Here is a 16,595-nt window from a genome sequence, read left to right as displayed (position 1 = left end):
GAAAGATGCCAGATTCTTGATCACGAAACTTAATGTTAGTGATATGTTGTACAGCTGAACAATAGCAAATCTCCAAAAAGACGTTACTTTTATAAAATATAACACTGTTGATGTCAACAATTTCTTGAATTTACTTTTTTCATATTCCCATTAGAATTCATTTCAAGTCAATCATCAATATCCAAAGTCTAATTGTAACTAATATTATAAATAGACTTTTATTATTAGACAGATGCTGATTACACAGCGATAACCGATATCGCTAATGTATGCTATATACTATTCCGTTGAAACATGCATTGTTTTCCAGAGTTTACAGGAAACTCTGCATAACAGGAAATGCATGCAGCTGTCAATGAGTGAGTTTCTTCAATAAAGTGAAGGTTTCCGATATTCCTTAATTTAACTATAGCTGCTGATATAGTTACGAAACAAATGGTCCAACGCTGAAACTTTTGACGTCAGCGTAAGAACCAATATTACTTAAACGTCAAGGCAGAGGATGTACATTTTAATTGGACTACGGAAGCCACATATGGTATGTGTTGCCTCGTGAAGCCCTTTAAGACTGCGAAATGTCAAAGTTGAATAATTGATGAAGTGGGGTGTAACCCAAACGGGTACATTGACTGGATAAGTCGACCCTGTTGCTGAATCATTAGTTCACAATGATAGTGTCCACGTGTATGCGCTGAAATAAATCTGCCATTAACTCCAATTGCTTCAGAGATAAAAGGCTTCCCAATTTTGGCTACAGTTATTTTAGCAGGGATTGTTTCAAACAGTGTTGTAATGTTATATATGCTGTTTTAAAACCTTCGTCACACTAGGCATAAAGAAGCACTTATTCATTACTGAATGTTTAGTACAACAAGATGTTAAACTTAAAATTTTAGACTAATCTCATTATTATATTGCAATACAAATGTTTCTATAATTTTAAGACAGCAAAAATCAAAAAGAACGCAAACTACGCTTTAATAAATATTATACTCTCGGGACTGCAACGCATCTGCTTGTACATGTTGGTTCTTAACCCTCCAAAGCTCTCATGACTAACAATAAATGTTTATAAACTCCTCTAGCTTTAAAATATATTAAATACCTCTTCACACTAACATAAAACCAAAACTTTACAGAGTGGCGCCTATGTCAGTTTCCCATAAATTGGGATATTTTGTTTCGATAGGTTGGTTACAATGTTAACTTGGCAGCAACACGGAGTAAGTTCATTGTTGTCTTTTTCAGTGGCTAGTGTATAGTGACGCTCTTTGCATCTGTTATTTGTTTGTGTATGTTTCAAAAATGTTTACAACCCAACAACGAGTTTAAATCCTTCAGTTGTGGTGGAAGCATAATACAAATACTGCTATAATAATTGAAACATTTAGTGGTAAATATCCAGGTGTCGCGATACCCACTCGACAGTACATGCGGAAGGTAAATAAGAAACTTGAAAACACAGGAAGCGTTTTAAATGCCCCGAAATATGGTCGTCCACGATTACTTTGCAACGGAGAAAACCTACAGACAGTTGCTCAAACTTTTGTAGCCAGTCCCGGTAAATCGACTAGTAAGGCATCTGCAAACTAGAACTATCAAGAAGAAGCGTGCAAAGAATGTTAAAACAAATAAAATTTAAACCATACCGTTCATGTTTACTCCAACCGCTTCACGAGGGTGATTCCGAAAGGCGATTGGAATTCTGTGAGACAGTTCAGAGGCTGACCAAAATTACTTGCGATAAATTTTGTGGTGTGATGAAGCATGTTTCAAACTAAATGGACACGTCAATCGGCATAACTGTGTTTACAGGTCGGATGTAAATCCTCATAACGTAATCCAGGCAGCACTCAATATGCCTGGTGTTATCGTATGGGGAGGTATTTCGAGTACTGCACTGATTGTTCCTTATTTTATTCAAGGAAATGTTAACTCAGAAACAATCCTGTTTTCAATATTCATTCGCTCATCTGGCAACAAGATGGTGCCCCAGCACATTTCGGTATCCAAGTTCGAGATTTTTTTAATAACACATTTAATGAATGGACTGGTCGCCTTGGTACAATCGATTGGCCTACACGCTTGTCAGACCTGACCCCATGTGATTTTTCACTGTGGGGTATTATAAAGGAGACTGTGTATGCTTCAAAACCGCAAAATCTTGACGAATCCAGAAACTTAATTACAAATGCATTTGAACTTTTTAACAACGATAAACCTTTATTGCTAAAAATTTGTGATTTTGTTCTCAGTCATTGAGAGTGAAATTAAGGTGGAAATTTCGAACAACTGCTATAACATTGAATGGTATAATTTCATATAATGAATATGTTTTCTTGCCTAAAAGTGATTTATCCAATTAACCTATAACTGTTTTAAATTTCTCTTGTGAAAAAACTGACATATGCGCCACCCTGTATATATTTTTCATTTATTTATTTACTATTAATATAGTATCCAACACTATTGATGTTTAATAGTAAATGGAATAAAACTTCTTAACAATGCAAATCCAAGTTATGTACACCTAAGATACGGAAGACCATAGTGACCTACCAATAATACATACTGAGACAACTTGCGAGAATGGTAGTAATCTCTTTCAAACGATATATTAAAAAAAAGGAGTAAAAACTTCCTTATTTTTTTATGGCATAAATAGATGTATGTATCTCGCCTGAGGCCTCAAAGGTATTTTCCCTGAGAACAAAACCTTATTAAAACTTTAACACTTTGAATTACTGATTAGATATATGTATCAATATTTTGAAATGTATGAATTACAAATTTTTATATTGCGAATATTATGATAAGTGTATGTACTGTCCAAATTCGTTTTCAAAATGTTTTAATATTCGAATAAAATAACAAATAAGAGCCCAGAAATACCATAACTTGGCTTTGGACACACTCAAATAAATTGAAACTTCTCAAAACTTTACATACACTAAATTTTAATAAGTTTTAATATGTTTATATTTCCATTATAACACCACGAATATATGCACTATGAAAAGTTGGAAAGCAAAATAGACATTTTAAAGTCAAAAACTTATGGATTGTTAGAACCATACATACATGAATGATTAAAAATGTTTAAAGTTTTGATTGACAAAAAGAGTCACAGTAGACCAACTCAATGATAATAACTATAAGACATTTTTTATTGAAGCGTGAATCCCAAACAGAACTATTAGGGGAAACTTTTGCCATCTAGTACCAAGACAGTACATAAGGGAAACTTTAAGACGGTTAAAAAATTGCCCCACGCCACATTAGTACAAAAATGATGGTTTGATAGCAACTTATTTTAGGATAGTTCAAGAACGGGTAGCAATAACACATTTACCACTAACAAAGACGTGGAGCTCCAACTTTATAACGGAATAGTCATATCTATAGCAGCATTCCGATTACATAATGAAATACCTGTAGTTATAATGTTTCATTCCAAAAAGGTAGCAACCAGGAGCGAATTATTTCCAATTCTTCAGGAGTTTAGATAATTACATAAACGTGGAAAGAGATTATGAGGATATATATGGTACATTAGGAAGAAGGCAATTTTAAATTGAAAGTTACACCTTCCTACTTCCTAGTTTCCTAATTTGGAAAGGGAGTAAAGTTTCTTTTACCTTCAAAAATCCAAAAAAAGTAATTTAACAAGTATGGTGAATTTTGTACATTGATATCTCAATCGGTTTGGAATATATCCAAGCGTATCAGGACTGAATTTACACTCGTATTTAACAATCCCCTACATTTGTAAGGGATTGTTTGCCCAGAATCTTTGCTAGGATCGTAGTGAGATGTTTTGTTCAAGTCATTGTGTTTCTTCTGAATTTACCTTTCAAATGACATTTAATAATTCTATTATAACCTATTTAAGTTTTTTAATAATTATCTAAGTTAATTTGGGACATTTGTGGCTTTAGTGATCCTTTTTATCACATTCATAATTGTCAAAATATTAAAATTACCATTAGGGTCATGTATGCACCCTATAAATACTGTGATATAACCGCGATATTGGTTATGACAATTTTCATATTCACGTAATCTCCGAACCTACTGAAGGTACATACATAGAACTTCGTACACACGTTTCTTCTTCGCTCACTACGAAATTGTTTTGTAAATTTTGCAACTTAAATGTGGAAATCCACAAAAAACCACGATACATTTAATGACAGTCTTTATTACATTAAGAACTGTAAAACGTTAAAATTAGGGTTTCACACGAGCCCTATAGATACGCTTAAGACAAGCTGTTTGCATGTTTTGATAAATAATCGCAATCGCTAGTTAATTGGACAGTTTATACATTTCAGTCGAACCTACCGGTACAGCATAAACCAATGTGTCACTTATATCTATCTGGGCAACCCTATGGATGTCCAGGAGTTACACATCAGTAATCATTAAAATGTAAAGATATCGGGATGGACAGGTGGATCAATAGATTTCATCGACTGCAGAGGATAACTATTGGAATTGGTGGAGCTCCCATAGTATTAAAGGCTGTTGCTACCCTGGGCATGAGGGAGTAGTATTCCATGCTTGCTTCGACTGTAGAGGCTGGAACAGAGCTGACCTTCCCTTCAGCCTCGGTGACAATGACTGAGATATAGCCCGCGATTCCTTCTCGTGGGATCTTGATATTAGGCGGACCGTACCCCCAAACTTACCCATCCTATAATATTTTGTCATTCCAGAAGATAACCACGATGTCCATTATAAATCTTTTACCATCTAATCCCTTTACTTGATCATCATGAGACAAAACATGACGTAGAAGACCTCGTAAATGCCTCCTTCACATTTCATAAAATATAGCCCTTAACACTGCCATCTAACTTTTGTATGGCACTTCCCTTCATTTGGATCATTTGAGTTGTCATCACTTTGCGTGTGAACACCAAAAGATTCACTCTTTTTTTCTAACTTTGAGACTGAGCATTCATTTGTTTGAAGTAGTATGAGACTTAAATAATTTTAGCTACTCGAAAGTGACGATGAGTTCCTATCTTATATTTACCAAGTTGAAAGTTCATATTAGTTCCTCCACATAAACGAATATGTATTACCGTAGTTTGTCTTTGCTACCAATCAATTTAAACCCAAAAAAATATTTCTCAGGCTGTATTATTTTTCTCCCCTTCTTAACATGCTTATCCACGTGCAGTACACACTCATAAATATAGCCCATGAGGTCCGAAGTAAACTAATTGTAAGTAACTTGATTCAATGCATAATTCTGTTTTCCTCCAATTAATTCACACATTTCCTTAATTTTTTTCTTTAAAACTCTAAAAGGCATACATAAAATAAATTAGTAGGCTAGTATTTATGTGAAAATATTATTAGCATATTATGAATAACCACAATGAATATTTTCAATTTATCTATTCTGTTCAGGTCAAGGTTAGTCTTCCAAATTTGTGATTCCTAGGACTATGGTGCGTACTAAATCAAAAATGAATGTTAAAGCCCTCAAATACAAGCCAATTCGTTTCGATAAAGTAAACAGCCCTAGATTGTGTTAGAGTGCGTGTAGAATTGGCCAACAGTTTCGCAATACCGTAGGTTAGTCTTCTTATAACATTTTGAAGTCATATATTTCATGCTCTACTAGAATAAGAAGTAATAAAGGAAAATATTTTAAACTGGTCTACACAGCTCATTTCTAATTGTTCTCCATATATGGATTACTTGTTTTTCTTTAATTGATAGTTTTACTTGTATATGAAAATTTCAAAATTGACTGTTAACTTAAAAGCCAACTCTGAATAACTATGTTTAATTAAATTTTATATGAAAGAGTGATAACGATATCGTTGGGCATTTCACGTGGATATAATAACTTTGATCTTACATTAAGATAGTATCATATGGCGATAAGCGATATCAACGAGGCCCTTACGTAATGAAATATTTAACAATAATGTCACAATTGGATCAGATTTAGACCGAGATATTCAGCTCATTCATTTATAATTTGAATTGTTATATAAAGTTTTACTAAATGTATTTGATTTAAGAATCCGGGTTTGTTTCAATGTAACGCGTATTATATAGGAAACCATACTTATATGTAATATGTACCAGCTAAAAGTATAAGAAGAGAAATGTTACTAATAATAAATACGCAGACAATAAGAATTTTAGCTGTGGTAGGAAGGGTTAATCATGCCGTAGTAATAGTTAACTGCTTGCTTTCCAATTTGTAGTATAATTTTTATATTCTTGACATCACACTGCTTCAATTACTTAATTTTTCATAGCCAATTTGTCATATATTTAATTCATTAGTTATAAAGTCATCTCCATCATTAATTAGAAAGCAGAGTTGTTTGAAACACTACATTCGATCCTTGTCATAATATGCTACCTTTAAATAGGCCAAGAACGTTCAATTATTTAGTTTTTTCTATGACAAGAGTTTATTCTATGACTTTTACTTCTATTTCCTTCTTTCCTTTCTCTTTTTATTTCCTACTTCCCCTACGTTATATTTTTCCCTTTTTCTGAAAAAATAATAAATTATAGTATCTCATACAAGGGGATTATAAGCATTTCTATACAGTTATAAGCTAGTTTTTCAGTTTGGATATTACATAATATGCATGAATTGTTGATTTAATCGTAACATCCTCAGATAACTTTTATCGAGTAAATTTGATGATGGCTTATATGTCATAAGCCATCACCAGGAAGTCCGTCATGGGCCAGTGCCGTGAGATTTACTTCTCCAACTCCTGATCCGGTTGTTTTTACACCAGTAGTATTTTTAATTTTTGTATACTAAACTTTTTGTATGATAAAGTTGTCCAAACCTACAAGCAAATGTTTATGACCTTGACGAGAATCAAACCCATTACGTCGCAGCCTTGCCTCTACTCTACGGTAAAGATCAACTGAAGCCCCAGCAATACGACAAGGCATCATAGAAATGTAAAATGAGTAACGAGGGTTGTGAAGATGACAGGTGAAGTCCTGCAATTCATGCCAATGACAGCAACGATGATCAACATAATTCGAGGGAATATTCATTTTCAGGCCAGCCTTTTTAAGCCGGCAAGAGGCTGGAATTATGCGAAATACTTCTGGAGATACAGAAATAAAACCGGAGAATTCGGAGGAAGAGGTCTCAGCGATCTGAAGGTATTGGTTTTGGAACTTTGCTGTGAATACAAAAACCTAGATATTTTCTGTGCAACAATAAACAAAACCTCAAAAGAGCGGCTCTGCAAACATTTTTTACAAATTTTCTCTCTTAAATTTAAAGGAACGTATGATTGATTTACTTATAAACAATAAGCAGTAAGAAAGGAAAAGATTAATCTGTTTTTTTATTTTGCAAATCATGAAATGCTTCCTAACGTGTTTGTGAAAAATGTTACTTCGAATGGGAAAATAGCAGTGAAGAATCCTTCACGATTTGCTAATTAATACCCAATAAAAGCATGATCAACTTTCAAGAAAAACTGGACGGTTCAGAGATGTTCTTTGCCTGCATGGTGAAGAGCTTATCGTCATCGGAGTTATTCGTACTACTGAGGGATGTAGACGACGAATGCTAGGTGTATTTTTAAGATGGTTGCAAAGGTATATAACCCTAGTGGACCGAGATGACGAAGTACGCTCATATCATCCTGGGCATTCCTTTGACGACGTAAAACTTTATTATAAGGATTGCTGTCTGAAGAGTTGATGGAAATCCAGGTCGGTCTTAGAAATTTCTGGACTTTAAAGAATTTGTGTTATACTAAATCTTTAAACAAAATAACTTGTTAAAATTATAATAGTAGGGGGAAAACTTCAACACTCTAACACTTGGTAATATGCAAAATATTAAAGAATACTACAAAAATTATATTACAAATAAATGTTTTCTATTACTCCAAATGTAATGAGAAAATAATCTATGTTGGAGTGTAAAAAAACTAAAAAATAATTGATCACACTTACGCTCATTTCTACACTCAACAGTAAATTAATCATACATCGTTTTATATATATATATATATATGTGTGTGTGTGTGTGTGTTTTACTAGCTGCATTATACTACGCTTATCAATAGCTGCAGTACTGTTTAGCAGCAAATTGGTTTTTATTGCATATTATTACAAATGCAGATGGTATTTTTTCAACATATAATGTTCTTTTTCTTAGAAAAACACCAATGTCTACCGTCGCTCCGTTTAATGTAGTATTATTTAAACTTACAAAGAGGAATTGTCGATTTTAATTTATTCTAATTTCACCAATACCATTCGAAATTAAAACCCAGAGAGTCGTGTAAAATTGCCTTCAGGGAGTTTGGATTTCTAACCTTACCCAGCCTCTATATTCTCGACGTTGCCCTGTACTGCCGATTCAAATGTGAACTGGTTCAGGGCAGGGACGTCCATCAGTACGAGACCAGAGGCAGGAACAATTTCAGGACAGAACAGCATAGAACGGCTATGTTCGAACACTTGCCATCTCAAATGGGTGTCAAGTTAATCAATAAGCTCCCTGGAGATCTCAAACGAATTAATGAACCCAAACAATTCAAATCTCGATTAAGACACTTTTTGTTGTCAAAGGCATTTTACTCCGTTGATGAGTTTACGATGGGCCGCTGGGATGAAAATTAATATTTTATTATTATTATTCTATTTATCCTTTTCTGATACCCAAAACATGCAAAATACAATATATTGTTAGGTTCACACATGAGTATGTGGAATTAACTGTTCCTATGAAAAGATAGGTTTTAGTTTATAGATTTTTAAATCAAAATGTTGAAATGACGCTTGCAATGCAATTTTGTTAATTGTTTTACTGCAATAAAGAATTATTATTATTATTATTACAATTCATTATTCGCAGCGACTGAAATTTGGTGTGAAATTGGATCTTCAGATTCCGTGAAAAACTGTAAACGGGCTTGAAAGGTTTGTTCGTATTATTAACGGTAGAATAGATGGTTTCAGATAAGAATATGAACCGTATCAAACAAGAAGCTTTGTTCTTGAAAAGCCGTATGATGTATATAACGAAATCTAAAGTTGCCCTACCTTTAAAAATAATACTCCTTACGGGTTCAGAACTTTGAGTCCAAGACAACACAAACGTTCTGACCAGTAATATTTATGTCAGTCCAACTGTCCCCCAATATGTAAAAGAGATGAAGCATTTTTTTATAAATGTATCATATTCCATTTTTTACGGTAAAAAGAAATGTGATGAATTTCAGGTCATTATCAAACGTTAGAATTAATTGCTCATCGCAGAGCTCCGGCGATCACTGGGATTAATATTGCTACACTAAATACGGGCCATAGTTCTTGCTAAATTTCATACCATTGATAAAAGAAACAAATAACATGTCTTAAATTGGAGTCTGGAAATACTCTTTGTTTAAGAAACTTTCAAAGATATTTGATTAATTAAACAAGGTAAAGACAAAATCCAACGCCTGATGGCATGATGGTGGTGGGAGGACTTTTTAATTGCCATTTTAAAATGCTATGAAGCCAAGCCAGTGCGAAAAGATAAGAATGTAAGTTCTCTTATAAAGAAAGTTTTCAACAGCAAAACCAACTTCGAATATCTTTGGTATACAGCTATAATAGATATTTTGTCCAAAATGTTTAGTACACAATCCACCTGCAAACGTAGGAGCAGGTATAACATATATATTTGAAAATAAACACAAAAATACTACAAATTTCAAAATTTTCACGTTTGACAAAAAACTAAGAGTAGGCCTATGTTCAGATATATTCATCTCAAGTTCCTTGTATAACTATTTCCATCAAAATTTGAAATATTAAAGCGAATACTTTCCGAATTTATAGCTTAGGATTGTAGCGTATGTCATGAACACTGGCATGAACCACTGGATAATTAGTATATGGCATAGTTCCCTGAAACTGGTTAATATATCTCCGAATGTAGTTCTGTTACCTACTGCAGAGATCCAGTTTGACTATTACTTCTTTTAAGGTTTAACTTTATGTTGGCAGACCGCTTTCGCGAAAAGCAAGGTAATCAAGTTGGGTAAGAATGTTATAATTATCTTGGGTATACTATATAAACTGGGTGTAAAGTTACATTGTGAACAGATTTAATAAATTAAAGGCCTTAACAAACTTATTGATGGAAAAGGAGGAAATTATATTACACTACTTACAAATTAAATCCGATATCATCAATTTAAATACGTAACTCCCAAATTCAAATTGATAGTATCATAGTCAGGTTAGTTCTTTGACCAACTGTCACAATGTACGCATACTTAAATATGTCTATTAGCCCTTTATTTAAGTGTACACTGGCCAGAACTTGATCGTAATTCGTAAGCATAACATCTGGGGCTGACTGACTGTTCTCGGTGAAAATATATGTATATTCAGATAATCTACTATGTTAAAGAGAATATAATTTACCCTTGGATTGTTACTTTCCCGGTGAAAGAACCAAACAACCCAGTCACAAATCGGAGAAATACCTTTGCTCATTAACATGATATTTCTTGTCATACATTTATTTGTTCTTAATAAGTTTTTGGATGCGTGTTAAGGAGATTAGAGTGGGTTGGCATAGAGTATTTGGGTTAAAACAAAAAGTACTTGCCTGCATCTTCAAGAACCTAAACCCGGATATTTTTACATAATATTGTCACATCGAGCAATAAACCAACCTCACTACCACAGTGCTATTTTGATCTTCCTTCCTGTAAGTTTTTATAGAATTAAATCCCAATATTTTTACTGTCGTGGACATAAATTACATGTATGACAAAAGTCAGTAGTACATTATACACCACCCAGTATCAAAACCACACAGTGGGGTGGGGGGTTGGGGGTGTGGATGGTGTGGGGTGGGGTGTTCAGTGAGGGGTAGTTTATTGTTTCTTATTGTTTGTATTAAGTCAAAACAATAGGAAATCATACCTACATTAAATAATAAAAACAATACAAACGATTCATCGAATACAGTTTAGGCTAGATACTCCCCAACCGAGTAAAATCAATCCTCAGTTAGGCATTCTTTTAGTTTTTTTAAAAATGAGGTTTCTGTTAAAATTTTTAAATGACTGGTGAGTTTCCAAAAACACATAGTTCTTGAGTTTTGAGACAGTGGTCGCCAGATCAGAGGAATGTTGCGTTTTCGCAGGTCTACTCGGGCTCGTGTCTTGTGGTCGTATACTGAGAGTCCATCTACTACATTTGAGACACTAAGTTTACGTGGGATCACCAAGTCAAGTCATCGTCCACCTGAAGTACCAAATATTTTTTAAATGGTGTAAACTGTGAATTGTTTTATTAAGATCTATATTGCGATTGTTTAAACATTGATATACCTGGGATAAAACTACGCTGTTATTAACTTTGAGTTTTTCTAAACTATCTGGGGTGAGGGAGTCTGCTATATGACAGGTAGACCAACAATTCAAGAAGTAATTCTATCAAGGGTGAAATTATCCCATTTTGGTACTGACAGGTTTACACGTGTTAATGATCCCCTCCGACGATTCTAAAGAACCGTTTACGGTTAACATGGATAATAACTCTAAACGAATATATTCGAAACCACTTCGGCCAAATCTTTAGATTATATACATATACAGATACGTATAACAATCCATAACCATTAAAAATACAACTAATAATCTCTTTAGTGATACGCCTTTTAACCTGAGATTGAACAAGGCGTCCTTTTCTGTTATCGGGTTATTACCTGTTACACTACTCACTGTAGAAATACATTGGATTTTCAGTTATTTTCTTGGTGGCGTTTTGTTACCGGAAAATTCCGACCTTTCATCAAGGTCATAGAAACCATGCAGAAGGATCAAATCCGGCACAAAATTTAAGCCTTCTTATGATATGATGCCTGAACACGACCACTTGGATCTCAGATGTGCCATCAAAGCATACCACAGATACTGAAGGGCCTTCAAAGAGTTACGGTTTGCTTTCTTAAAATTTGAGTGTTTTATTGAATATGGATATGTGAAACAAAAAAATAGTAAGGAGGTCAATACTCTCTATTTCAGTTCCTAACCAAGGCCTTTACGAAAGTGCTTCCATTAGCAAGCCTTGCAACAACGAATATCACACTCATATCAAAGGAGTTGAATATGTAAGTAATTTAGCAGTAACGTCAGATCCAGCAGAAAGGCTGTTAAATATTCCAGCCCGATCAGAGAACGATTCCGCATCACAGACTGGAGTCATTCATAGATCTCAAGTGATCATAACACATACTATACTTATAAATACTATCTTTTAAACACTTTTAGTTAACCTCTATTGAACTAAAGTATTAAAACTGCACACTTTATCGTGAGTTGATCTCTAAAAATAGAGTAAGAATTTATCTTTTGACCATTCAGAAGAAGGCCGATGAAAGAATCGCTACTATGTTCAATTCCATTGATAAGAACATCGCATTCGTTGTTTGTTTCCAACTCAAGATCAGGAGAGAGGCTGCTAGGTTTTCCAGCATGACTATAGATTGTTTTCTCATCACAGGAAGAGACAAGATAATCGTGTGTTCCTTTAAAATAAATTGACTAAAAATGAGAATTTAAATATCCGAAGCGTAAGAAGCAGAAGTAATACTATATCTTTAAAAGCTTAAAACTGAACATGAGCTCAAGAGCGTATTATTTAAATGATTTGAGCAATCCAAACACGTGCAATAAAGCACAATAAACCTAATATAATGAAAGAATGTCTTTATTCTTTCCTATGACTGGACATGACTGGAGCGTACAAGTTATTTGGGTAGCATATAGCGATTCAAGATTCTATCTGCAGTATGGGGGGATTAGTGGGGGAGAGAAGGGGGGAGAGAAGGAATACTCGTATGGCAATCCAAAGCTATAAAACGTCCCACCATACCACTCACAAGAAACTATAATCCGTCGCATAAACCAAAACGGAATACTTTCTTTTATCTCTTTTGGCAGAAGAGCGTGTGAACCTGGAAAGCTTGGCGTTGAGTCAAGTCTCTACTTTGTATCAGTGATTTCTCTACGTAAAATTCTAATTGAGTGGGGCATAGTAACTAACATATTTCCTGAGACATGTTCTGCTAACAGTATTCTTCGTCAACGTTATTAGAATTTCGTAAAAATGTTATTAATGTTTTGCTTTGTAATTTTATAATTTTAATAATTTATTTATAAAATCGTTTCAAACATTTTTTAAATTGTATTGCATGTAAACTGTAATCAATACAAAAGAAAATATTGTTGTTTATTTGCAATGTTAAAATACTTATAGGCGTTGGTTGGATTTTACCTTTTTGATTTCATTATTTTCAAGCCGAATCTGTAAAGATATGAACATACTAAATAAAGATTAGGTCTTAGTTTGCATTCACTCTTCCAATGCTTTGTTTCAAAGGACTGAGTAAATATTGCAACCAATATGAATATGTTCAAATACATTAAACATATTCTAATTCTATAATAATCTATGCAGACTTATGAACACTTCTAACACGGAGCTAGCGCTATGCCGCCTTAGATGACGATTACCTGACAAGGAGATCAGTGGTCAGTAACAGAAAGGGGTCCTTGCGTGACTGTTTATGAAAAAATGTTCATTGCGTGAGGCAACTCAAGACAGTTCTTGCTTTGTACTGATTTGTTGGTAACATAATCAACTACACGCCACAGGTCTGTTCCGGAGCACTGACGCCACTTCGCCTGCACGCAGTAAACATGCGGATCGAAGATTGGTCATTACTCAGGTATACGAAACTGGGGTTCGAACGCAATATGCTTTACAGGTAAATCTCTTATAGTTTTGATTGTTTTTCTATTTCCTCTTTGCCTTACCGATAGTACAAATTTTGTTAGAACATTTCCTTCATCTCTCTGAACCTGGGGAGCTTAACGATCAAATGGAAGTATCACATCAACTATGTGATTAAGGCGTCGCATCGCCTGAAGTATAGAAGATTACCTATAGATATATTGTATGTAGATTGTTGAACACCCTTTATAAGTATACAATGTGGATGCTTTTGAAATCTATGGAGAAATTTACTTTAAGAAATAAATCAACCTCGTTTTAGAGGAGGTAGAAATGGGAAGGCTCATATATTGAATGGGTTACTCATTATGTTCCATCGGATCCTTCCATGCTACACCGGTTTATTCAGAAAGTATTAAAGCATTAGAATATCGATATCGATAAAATGTATGACGTGCAAAATGCAAAAATATTTAATTTAGTAAATTGTCAGACATTTTATCTAGCTTAAATGAGCATTCATTGTTGTACTTTACATAGCCTACAGGCTATTGACGAATATCCAACGGACTCCTTGATGCCCCGAAATTGCAGTGTAATGATGTTACTTGACATAACTATCAAAGACCTGACGGGACCTTATTGAATTCGTATCGTTGTCCGTCCTTCTAGACACTTGAAATCCTGTACATAGATTATTCTTAAGAACGAGAATTCCAAGAAAGAGCTGTATTAATTTTATGGTCGAAACGTAAAGAACTGTCCATCCGTCTGTGCCTCACCTCTTTCGTTAAGATTTGTCGAGCCACTCGATACTCCGTTGTATCGGTCCATTTAGTATGAAAGGCCGTGTATTTGCGTCGCGTCGTTATGACAGAAACGGTCTGCACTATCAAATTATGAGCCATTTCTTTACTTCGCAAACAGATGGTATAAATACATATTCCCTTACAAAATGCCATCCATATTAATCGCGTTTATATTGTGCTTCTCATGTAATAACATTGAAAATCTTGTACTGACAACATAAATAAACGAATAATTTAAACTATGAATGAATCAATTTTAAGAAGTAAGGTTGAGTTAGGTTCAACTTACAGTTAACATTCTACCAATGTTACTTGTGAGGGCTGATAAAAGTATGCAAGATTAAACTATTTCTGATTATTGCGGTTTCAATCAGTCATCACTATTTCCAACTTTACTGTTTCCAAATGTTTTAAGTAGACGTTCCTCGATGCAGCTTCAGACTCTATTAGCGTATTTAATAATGGTGTGTGTAATATATACTTTAAAATTGTGATATAGCTAGGAGAAGTACAATGTTTTGACTTCAACAACAATTCGAAACACTTACATTTCAAGAATTCAGGAAATAAAAGATAAAATCGAAGCAGACTCACCTAGTTTGGCACCTCGCCGAGCCACTTCCAGCAGGCAGAGGATGACATGCTTCTCGTTCTTGCGCATGATTAGATCGTCGGTCTCGAAGAGAAGACATTCAAAAACGCCGAGGCCACGGCGACACCACGATATGAAGTTGGAAACGTTGTCGCGCGCGAAGAACGTACCCGCCTTGGCGCCGGGAAATGATCTCACCGAGGACAACTTGAGGACCGAGGTCGCAATGGTGGCTGCGGACTTGCTGTACTTGCCCGCTTGGTTCTGTCTTCTCATCACGTACTCTTCAGCATACTTTCTCACGCTGTTGGCGTGCTGAAAGACAAAAGGCATCGTTAGTACTCAGTGATATTTGTTGCAATCATACAATAAGGCATGCACACAACTAGGTTTTAACAGATACACTCAATAATCATGTATTCCTTACAGCACATGCAAAAGTTTGCGAAAATATAGTTTCATCAAGAATATTGAAAACGTGTTATTTGTAAGGGGTTTATTTTTTATTTGTAAACGCATAAATTATAAACCTAAAATATTTAAATCATATAAAAGTATCGGCAAGAAACACGATATTCATCAATACTGTACATGTCTGCAGATATTTATCAATATTTAACTTTTATACACACTTGAAAGTTCGGTATGATAAACAGTGATTACATTTTTTAAATCGGTTCTTTCATAGTATGGTTTAGGTGTCGATTTTCGGCTAAATGTCAACAATTTATTTGAACACTAAGTCAGTAATGTTAAGGGTGTAGAAGGGACAACATATTTAAACAGAACATAACCCGAAGAAAGAAGTCTTAATACCATGCATAATATTAATATTTACTAAGATAATACTTGAAAATAAGTGGAGCTATTTATTTCCTTTCAGCTACTTGAAGTAAACGAAACTTTTTAACTACAATTATTTGTACACAGTACATTATTTACAATATTAGAAATCGTTGTTTAATTTAAAAGTATATGCGCCTATAAATTGTATGTTATAATCCGTGAACACTTCCAGATTTTACTGGTAACTAGGCTTCGTTTAGGAAAGCAATACATTCTATTAAATAATACTATAATGTCTATTTAATGTATTCATCACAAATACCATGGTTTAATTCATTAAAAATATTTACTTTGTTTGTAGTAATTTTATAACAGTACTTTATTTTAATTCAACCGTTTATAATTAAGCTTATAAATATTTACAAGAATTTTAGCTTTGACTCATGGATGGAGTAATAAATGTATTATCTGTATATTTATATCTTCCTTCACCCTGTAAATAAAAGCGTACTCTCAATGCTCCAATTGGCTTAATTAGTTGATAAAATATTAAAATAGTTCATAAAAGAGCGCATATGTCAGTATATATCGAAAAATAGCAGAAGTAAACGTATGTTACCGAGTACTAGAAGCACTAAACT

At 34.1% G+C, this 16,595-nt stretch overlaps 1 protein-coding gene across 1 annotated transcript in view; it reads right to left on the bottom strand.

Annotated features, from left to right (window-relative positions):
- LOC124369214 (GAS2-like protein 1) overlaps nucleotides 1–16,595 on the bottom strand; it is a 115,511-nt gene that overhangs the window by 36,511 nt on the left and 62,405 nt on the right. Inside the window, exon 3 of the mRNA XM_046827055.1 lies at nucleotides 15,171–15,483. Within this exon, the coding sequence (XP_046683011.1) occupies nucleotides 15,171–15,483 (313 nt within the window). The remainder of the gene's footprint in view (nucleotides 1–15,170; nucleotides 15,484–16,595) is intronic.

Source organism: Homalodisca vitripennis, chromosome X (genome assembly GCF_021130785.1).
Source record: "Homalodisca vitripennis isolate AUS2020 chromosome X, UT_GWSS_2.1, whole genome shotgun sequence".
Taxonomy (NCBI): Eukaryota; Metazoa; Arthropoda; class Insecta; order Hemiptera; family Cicadellidae; genus Homalodisca; species Homalodisca vitripennis.
Note: the sequence above shows the minus strand (reverse complement) of the source record. Positions and strands in the feature narration are given on the sequence as shown.